The sequence below is a fragment of the Triticum urartu genome, chromosome 5A, assembly GCF_056163025.1.
Source record: "Triticum urartu cultivar PI428250 chromosome 5A, HENAU_Tu73, whole genome shotgun sequence".
NCBI lineage: Eukaryota > Viridiplantae > Streptophyta > Magnoliopsida > Poales > Poaceae > Triticum > Triticum urartu.
Window position 1 is genome coordinate 129,208,381 of NC_141877.1, and position 9,226 is coordinate 129,217,606.

Here is a 9,226-nt window from a genome sequence, read left to right on the forward strand (position 1 = left end):
AGGTTTTGTCAATCCTAAAGATACTAACAAAATATGCAAGCTCTAGCAATCCATCTATGGACTGGTGCAAGCATCTCGGAGTTCGAATATACGCTTTGATAAGTTGATCAAAGCATATAGTTTTATACAGACTTGCGGTGAAGCCTGTATTCACAAGAAAGTGAGTGGGAGCACTACATCATTTCTGATAAGTATATGTGTATGACATATTGTTGATCGGAAATAATGTAGAATTATTCTGCAAAGCATAAAGGAGTGTTTGAAAGGAGTTTTTCAAAGAAAAACCTCGGTGAAGCTGCTTACATATTGAGCATCAAGATCTATAGAGATAGATCAAGACGCTTGATAAGTTTTCAATGAGTACATACCTTAACAAGTTTTTGAAGTAGTTCAAAATAGAACAGTCAAAGAAAGAGTTCTTGCCCGTGTTACAAGGTGTGAAATTGAGTAAGACTCAAAGCTCAACCACGGCAGAAGATAGAGAGAGAATGAAAGTCATTCCCTATGCCTCAGCCATAGGTTCTATAAAGTATGCCATGCTGTGTACCAGACCTATTGTATACCCTGCCTTGAGTTTTGCAAGGGAGTGCAATAGTGATCTAGAAGTAGATCACTGGACAGCGGTCAAAATTATCCTTAGTGGAATAAGGATATGTTTCTCGATTATGAAGGTGACAAAAAGGTTCGTCGTAAAGGGTTACATCGATGCAAGTTTTGACACTAATCCAGATGACTCTAAGTCTCAATCTGGATACATATTGAAAGTGGGAGCAATTAGCTAGAGTAGCTCTGTGCAGAGCATTGTTGACATAGAAAATTGCAAAATACTTACGGATCTGAATGTGGCAGACCCGTTGACTAAAATTCTCTCACAAGCAAAAACACAATCACACCTCAGTACTCTTTGGGTGTTAATCACATAGCGATGTGAACTAGATTATTGACTCTAGTAAACCCTTTGGGTGTTGGTCACATGTTGATGTGAACTATGGGTGTTAATCACATGGTGATGTGAACTATTGATGTTAAATCACATGGCGATGTGAACTAGATTATTGACTCTAGTGCAAGTGGGAGACTGAAGGAAATATGCCCTAGAGGCAATAATAAAGTTATTATATATTTCCTTATATCATGATAAATGTTTATTATTCATGCTAGAATTGTATTAACCGGAAACATAATACATGTGTGAATACATAAACAAACAGAGTGTCACTAGTATGCCTCTACTTGACTAGCTCGTTGATTAAAGATGGTTATGTTTCCTAACCATAGACATGAGTTGTCATTTGATTAACGGGATCACATCATTAGGAGAATGATGTGATTGACTTGACCCATTCCATTAGCTTAGCACCCGATCGTTTAGTATGTTGCTATTGCTTTCTTCATGACTTATACATGTTCCTATGACTATGAGATTATGCAACTCCCGTTTGCCGGAGGAACACTTTGTGTGCTACCAAACGTCACAACGTAACTGGGTGATTATAAAGGAGCTCTACAGGTGTCTCCAAAGGTACATGTTGGGTTGGCGTATTTCGAGATTAGGATTTGTCACTCCGATTGTCGGAGAGGTATCTCTGGGCCCTCTCGGTAATGCACATCACATAAGCCTTGCAAGCATTGCAACTAATGAGTTAGTTGCGAGATGATGTATTATGAAACGAGTAAAGAGACTTGCCGGTAACGAGATTGAACTAGGTATTGAGATACCGACGATCGAATCTCGGGCAAGTAACATACCGATGACAAAGGGAACAAAGTATGTTGTTATGCGGTCTGACCGATAAAGATCTTCATAGAATATGTGGGAGCCAATATGAGCATCCAGGTTCCGCTATTGGTTATTGACCGGAGATATGTCTTGGTCATGTCTACATTGTTCTCGAACCCGTAGGGTCCGCACGCTTAACGTTACGATGACAGTTTCATTATGAGTTTATATATTTTGATGTACCGAAGTTTGTTCGGAGTCCCGGATATGATCACGGACATGACGAGGAGTCTCGAAATGGTCGAGACATAAAGATTGATATATTGGACGGCTATATTCGGACACCGGAAGTGTTCCGGGTGATTTCGGAGAAAACCGGAGTGCCGGAGGGTTACCGGAACCCTCCCGGGGAGAAGTAATGGGCCTTATGGGCCCTAGTGGAGAGAGAGAGGGGCGGCCAGGGTGGGCCGCGCGCCCCCTCCCCCTCTGGTCCGAATTGGACTAGAAGAGGGGGGGCGGCGCCCCCCTTTCCTTCTCCCTCCCCCCTTCCTTTCCCCCTCCTAGTAGGAGTAGGAAAGAGGGGAGTCCTACTCCTACTAGGAGGAGGACTCCTCCTCCTTGGCGCGCCCAAGGGCCGGCCGGCCTCCCCCTTGCTCCTTTATATACGGGGGCAGGGGGCACCTCTAGACACACAAGTTGATCCTCGTGATCGTTTTCTTAGCCGTGTGCGGTGCCCCCTTCCACCATACTCCTCGATAATATTGTAGCGGTGCTTAGGCGAAGCCCTGCGACGGTAGAACATCAAGATCGTCACCACACCGTCGTGCTGATGGAACTCTTCCCCGACACTTTGCTGGATCGGAGTCCGGGGATCGTCATCAAGCTGAACGTGTGCTAAAACTCAGAGGTGCCATAGTTTCGGTGCTTGATCGATCTGGCCGTGAAGACGAACGACTACATCAACCGCGTTGTCATAACGCTTCCGCTATCGGTCTACGAGGGTACGTAGATAATAATCTCCCCTCTCGTTGCTATGCATCACCATGATCTTGCGTGTGCGTAGGAATTTTTTTGAAATTACTACGTTACCCAACAGGTTTGTGCTCGTTTTCTTTGATGATATTCTTATCTACGGCGCCTCCTAGGCGGAGCACCTCCAGCACGTCGCCATCGTCTTCAACGAGCTCCGGGCGCACCATCTTCATCTTAAGCGCTCGAAGTGCTCGTTCGGGACGCCTTCAGTCGCCTACCTTGGCCACGTCATCTCGACCGACGGGGTTGCAATGGATGCAGACAAGGTGGCGGCCGTCGCAGCCTGGCCGACACTGCACTCACCATGGGCTCTTCATGGTTTTCTCGACCTCGCAGGATACTACCGGAAGTTTATTCAGGAGTTTGGCCTCATCGCATCGCCACTCACGCGTTTGCTGCGCCGCGACGCTTTCGCATGGGACGACGAGGCGGAGGCGGCATTCGAGGCCCTCAAGGGGGCCCTCACGACGGGCCCCGTTCTTCAGATGCCGGACTTTGACCGCCCATTCGTGGTGGACTGTGACGCCTCGGGTGCGGGGTTCGGCGCCGTGCTTCATCAGGGCGAGGGCCATCTCGCCTTTTTCAGCAGGCCTTTCACTCTGCGCCATCTTAAGCTCGCGGCATACGAGTGGGAGCTCATTGGCTTGGTACAGGCGGTGCGCCATTGGTGGCCCTATCTGTGGGGACGTTCTTCTGGATTCGCACGGACCTCTACAGTCTCAAGTTCTTACCGGACCAGAGGCTCTCGATCGTGCCGCAGCATCAGTGGATCAGCAAGCTCTTCGGCTTCGACTTCTCCGTCGAGTATCGCCCGGGTCGTCTTAATACCGTGGCCGACGCCTTGTCTCGCCGCGACGCCGACCTCGACTCCACCATCGACGACTCCACGGGGGGCAGTGATGTGCATCTGCTCTGCGCCGACCTTCAGCCTCTTCGTCAACATTCGCCGAGCCACGGCGACCGCGGCCGATGCCCTTCTTCTCCAGCAGCAGCTGGCGGCGAGCAAGCTGGAGGAGCCTTGGCGCTTCACCGACGGTCTGCTCCTCCATGGGCGTCGGGTCTTCGTGCCGGCGCATGATGATCTCCGTCACCAGGTGTTGCTGCTGGCCCACTCGGCGGGCCATGAGGGTGTGCAGAAAACTCTCCACTGTCTCCGCGCCGACTTCTACATCCCTGGGATCGGGCCCTGATCCGTGACTGGGTTCGGTCTTGTGTGACATGCCAGCGCAACAAGACGGAGACGCTACGGCTGGCTGGTCTGCTCCAGCCTTTGAAGGTTCCGTCTCAGGTCTGGACGGATATCTCCATGGACTTCATTGAGGGCCTCCCCAAGGTGGGCGGCAAGTCGGTCATTCTCACGGTGGTCGGCCGCTTATCCAAGTATGCTCATTTCATTACGCTCGGTCATCCCTACACTGCTGCCTCCGTGGCCCATGCCTTCTTCGACGGTATCGTTCGTCTGCACGGGTTTCCTTCTTCGATTGTCAGCGATCGGGACCCAGTGTTCACCGGACATGTCTGGCGCGATATCTTCCGTCTGGCGGGCGTCAAGCTCCGCATGAGAACAACATTCCATCCTTAGACAAACGGTTAGTCCGAGGTTGTCAACAAGGTGATTGCCATGTATTTGCGTTGTGTCACAGGTGATCGTCCTCGCGCTTGGGTGGATTGGCTCTCCTGGGCGGAGTACTGCTACAACACCTCCTACCACTCCGCCCTGTGCGCCACTCCTTTTGAGGTGGTCTATGGCCGACCGCCACCGCCCATCATGCCGGTGGATCCGTCGACGGCTCGGACGGAGGTGGCCGGTGAGCTTCTGCGGCGCCGTGACAACATGTTGGCCGAAGTTCGCCAACGCCTCCTTCAGGCCCAACAGTTGGCCAAACACTACTACAACGACCACCATCGCGAGGCGGAGTACGCGGTGGACGATTGGGTGTGGTTGCGTCTTCTTCACCGCTCTACGCAGTCATTAGACCCGCGCGCGAAGCGCAAGCTGGGCCCTCGTTACGCGGGGCCCTTTGCTGTCTTAGAGCGCATCGGGAAGGTGGCTTATCGTCTTCAGCTTCCTGCCGGAGCCCGCATCCACGACGTCTTCCATGTGGGGCTGTTGAAGCCTTACCGCGGGGAGCCACCTGCGGCCCCTCGCGCGCTCCCTCCAATCCTCGACGGGCGCATTCTTCCGGGACCGGAGAAGGTGTTGCAGGCCCAGCTCCGTCGCGGCGTGTGGTACGTGCTGATTCAGTGGACTGTAATTCCGGCAGAGGAGGCCACTTGGGAGCAGCGTGACGAGTTCCGCCAACACTATCCAGACTTTCAGCTTGAGGACGAGCTGTTTGCGTAGGCGGGGAGAGATGTTATGACGGGGCAGATTTATGCCCATAGGAGGCCCACCGGGCAAGTTTAGATTAGGGGCTTGGCCCACAAGTTATCGTATTTTTAGCATCGTGGTTATATATACTAGCTGTAAGACTATTTTTGAGATTAAGCAATAAGACATATTCTATTGCCCGGCTCCCTGAAGGAGCCGGAACCCTAACCCTGGCCGCACCACCTCCCTCTCGCCACCGTCTCCATCTCCCGATCAGGACGACGCCCACGTGCCGGCCACGTCGCCCTCGCCTTCATCTTCCCCCTGCCTGCCCCTACGACCTAAGGAGCAGGTCCGGTAGGACCCTGGGTTCTACCAGAATTACTACTACCCCTGTTCTTTCTTAGATTCTCTTTAATTTATTCAAATTGTCTCCAATACACAACCTTGATCATCAAAAAAATAATAGTTCGCATTGTAATTATTTATTTGCAAGTGCAATTATTTTTCTTTTGTCATTAAATACAGTCACGAATATATCAATGATATCAGGAAATCTTGAAATGTAAATTCTGGGAAAAGGGGAGGAGTGCCCTACTGCCTTTGATGTACTCTCTCCGTTTCTAAATATAAGTCTTTTTAGGGATTTTAATACAAACTACATACGAATTTATATAGACATATTTTAGAGGGTAGATTCACTCATTCTGCTCCGTATTTAGTCCCTTATTGGAATATCTAAAAAGACTTATATTTAGGAACGGAGCGAGTATATTTGTTTCTAGCAAATATGCAAGCCACTTACCTACATGTGGATATAATATAGGCCCCTAAAGAGGTCGGGTGAGTGGTCACGACCCATGGGGTACATGAAACACTTGTGTGTGTTTTTGCAAAAGTTCCTATACACTACCTATTCTCGTGACCGTGTTCTGAGAAAAATGGAACTGATGTTTTTGACCCTGCAAATAAACACATTACTCGAAGATAATGAGAACAATCATTGTATTTTATGGAACAAAACTAGAATATCATTTTAGAACATGGAAAATATCCTTACCTCATGATAAGAGTCTGAACCTTGTGAAGTTTCTGAACCTATGGGAGTACATAAAGGTCAAATCAGGCACAACAGGAACAGAATAAGGGGGAGATAGCCAAATCACGTGGAACTGTGAATACACTGATAAAATGCAAGGAAATACATTATTTTTGTACAAAGATTATGGTATTTGTATAGGATGATCATGCAAAACCAAGAAGAAGAACTATACCTTAAAGGTGCGGAAAGTGTATATACAAAACACAATCAATATGTATTTTTTTGCGGGGTCACAATCAATATGTATTAGCAGTATCAAAACCTTATTTAGCCAAAAAAGAGAGTGCAGAATGTTTTATACACATTGTGAATCTTGTCCATTGATTATTATTATTATTATTTGTATATGTGCATCAACTATGAAATATTCTTTCTCTCACTCTGAACTTATCACCCATCTATCTACTCTGCTTACACCCTCTCCATGTATGTAACTGAAGCCTCAAATACTTTTTAACCAAACAACCAATTCACGACCTGTCTGAACTTTTGTGACAGTGATGACGATATCTTCAGAACAAGACCAATATTGGATTTTATTTAACATTTTTTGGATTTTAAATATATGCTTCCGTTAAATAATAAACTATAATAGTGTGTTTAACTTGTTGCATGGGGATTGCATGACAGTTTCATGGAATTTTTATATAATTTTTAAAACATGATAGAACATCTCGTATACATGCAGCGATTTCACAAAAAATGCATGGTAATTTCAGCAAGCTTCACAAAAGTTTCGGAAGTTCAATATCAATTGAAACATAACCAAACATCCAATGTGCGCACAACCTATTTTGCAAAACCTTCACACAAATGTCCATACAAGCCCCAGCAAGTTTCAAAATATTTGAAGGCCTCCAATTTAAATAAATGGATGGTCGACCTGATCATTCTCCAGGCTGGGCCGGGCTTGACAAAGCTCGATCTAAACACCTCAAGCCTAGGCCCGGCCCAAAACACAAACGATGGTTCTTTATTTTCGGGAGCAACTAATCAAGCGGTACCTCTTGGAGGACTCCACTGGAGGTCACTTTCTTTGGCATGGTAGCACGCCAAGTGGTGCGCCCAGCCGCCGTCACGCGTCGCACACTGGATACATCCTCAGGATATTCTTTTTGCACGTGTTTTTGGAATTTTAGTTTTTTTGGGTTTTCAGGTTTTCTTAGGTTTTGGTAGATTTTTTTACGGGAAGCAGTGCTTTTTAGCAAGAAGTACAACATATGTTTATGCGAGAAACATAGCTATGGATGCTTTCTGAAAAGGGGAAAACAGTCTATGCTCTCTAGAAAGCGAAAAGCACAGTTGTGCTTCCCGTAAAAAAAGTTTACAGCCTGTGTTTCCACGAAAAGCACAATTGTGCTTTTTGAAAATAAAAAAGCACAATATGCGCTTTCTGAAAATGGAAAAACACATCATAATTGTTATACCGACCCCGTCAATAACGCATATTGATAGGTAGCTGGTAAAATCTCAGTATTCCACACCAGGTGAATTACTGGTTGCAAATTTCATGCAAATAAAATTAAAATGAAAGTCATATTTGATCTGTGCTCACCATGCGTCCAATGTGCGACATACTTTCCGTCACCGTGATCTTTTCGCTCCTGCACACACAAATTGGCAGGGACAGTAGAATTAAGAATCTCGAAACAGAAGTTAAAAAAAAAATCTAGAAACAGAGCTGAAGGTGCAGACGAGAATCAAGAGCAGGTAGCCAGCCAATCGAAAAGAGCGAACGCACATACATTCGCACAAGAAAGAGCACGACGAACACTGTCTGCCGCAGCAGCCGCTTTCCCGGCGACGCCGGCACCGACCGCTCGCTCTCGCTGCCGCCGGCGCAGGCAGCTCCAGGGACCCCCACGCGCAGGCGCTTCGCCTCCGAGCCCCGGGCGCTGGCCAAGACCAGCTCCCTCTTCGGTGCCATGGCCTTTTCCTCCCAGTTTTTCCTTTTCTTTTTGAGGAATTTTCCTCTCAGTTTTCTCTCGTGCAGAAGAGCAAAGAAGAGAAGAGCTTCGTGGAAAAGGAGCAAGAATAAGGATTAGTGCGGGTGCTGCTCTTGCCTGCAGTGTCTGGTCCGATTATATATGCGAGAGTACGGCGACGACTGACGGAGGCAGTCGAGTCTGCCACTTCACTCGCCCGCGCCACGACGACCCAGCCGCGTGAGGCGGAAAGGGCAAGGAATCTGGTTTGGTTGATCGACACGTAGTCTTGGATTACACGGTACAAACGTACATGCCCACGTATATATATATACACATATACTTATCTCTATAAATATGTGCATGCACGTATACCTTACCCTTACCTTTACGAGCACCTCAAAAATACTAAACCGACCAACATCTAAAAATTGACAAAGTTATCATTGACACCTTTATAATCAACACGAAGGTCTTCTCTCACCGAACAAATATTTCTGAAAAATGTGAAAGAAATTCAGAAAAATGCGAGCACTAGTGATAACTTTGTCAATTTTTCAGAATTTCACAACTAAGACGACTTCAAAAAATAGAAAGCCCAAATCTTTTCTTAAAACATTTTGCAAATGCTAACGCGTACATATATGTGTATATGCCCATCTTTAGTGTTAATACCCATCTTTATGAATGTACACTTTCAAAAGTCTAAAAGAGTGCAAGCATCTATACTAAGTCTAAGATTTAAATCCAGTTCGATAGGTGTCATTTAGAAAAATCTAACCAACTATGCCACCCAGTTCGCAACACCAAGATAAAAATATAAAACCTACTCCCTCCGTCCCATAATGAAGTGTCAAAAAACGTCTTTCATTATGGGATGGAGGGAGTACATTTTTTGTAAGCCCACATTTTACTAAACTCAAATCTTTTTAGGTTTGCTTTATAACAAATGGCTTTGTAAATTTTAAGTAGACTTAATATTTCTTTCTGAAGTCTCAATTGATTCACAAAAGTAAAACTTTAGTTAAGTAAAAGTACTTGCACACATTTTCTATTACACTGAAATTGAAATTTTCTAAATCAATGAGGACCTTACTAAGGGCCTCTTTGATTCACAAGATTCTAAAAATAGAAAA

The 9,226-nt window shown here is 46.4% G+C and overlaps 1 protein-coding gene across 1 annotated transcript; it reads right to left on the reverse strand.

Moving 5' to 3' along the window:
- Positions 1-5,514: 5,514 nt before the first annotated feature.
- Positions 5,515-8,207, reverse strand: LOC125508147 (uncharacterized). The gene is made up of 4 exons (XM_087525672.1): positions 7,911-8,207; positions 7,721-7,769; positions 6,124-6,161; positions 5,515-6,025 (listed from the first exon to the last, which is right to left on the reverse strand). The coding sequence occupies exons 1-4, from the start codon at positions 8,090-8,092 to the stop codon at positions 5,977-5,979; spliced, it is 318 nt and encodes a 105-aa protein (XP_087381798.1). The 5' UTR covers positions 8,093-8,207; the 3' UTR covers positions 5,515-5,976.
- Between the last annotated feature and the right edge of the window lie 1,019 nt (positions 8,208-9,226).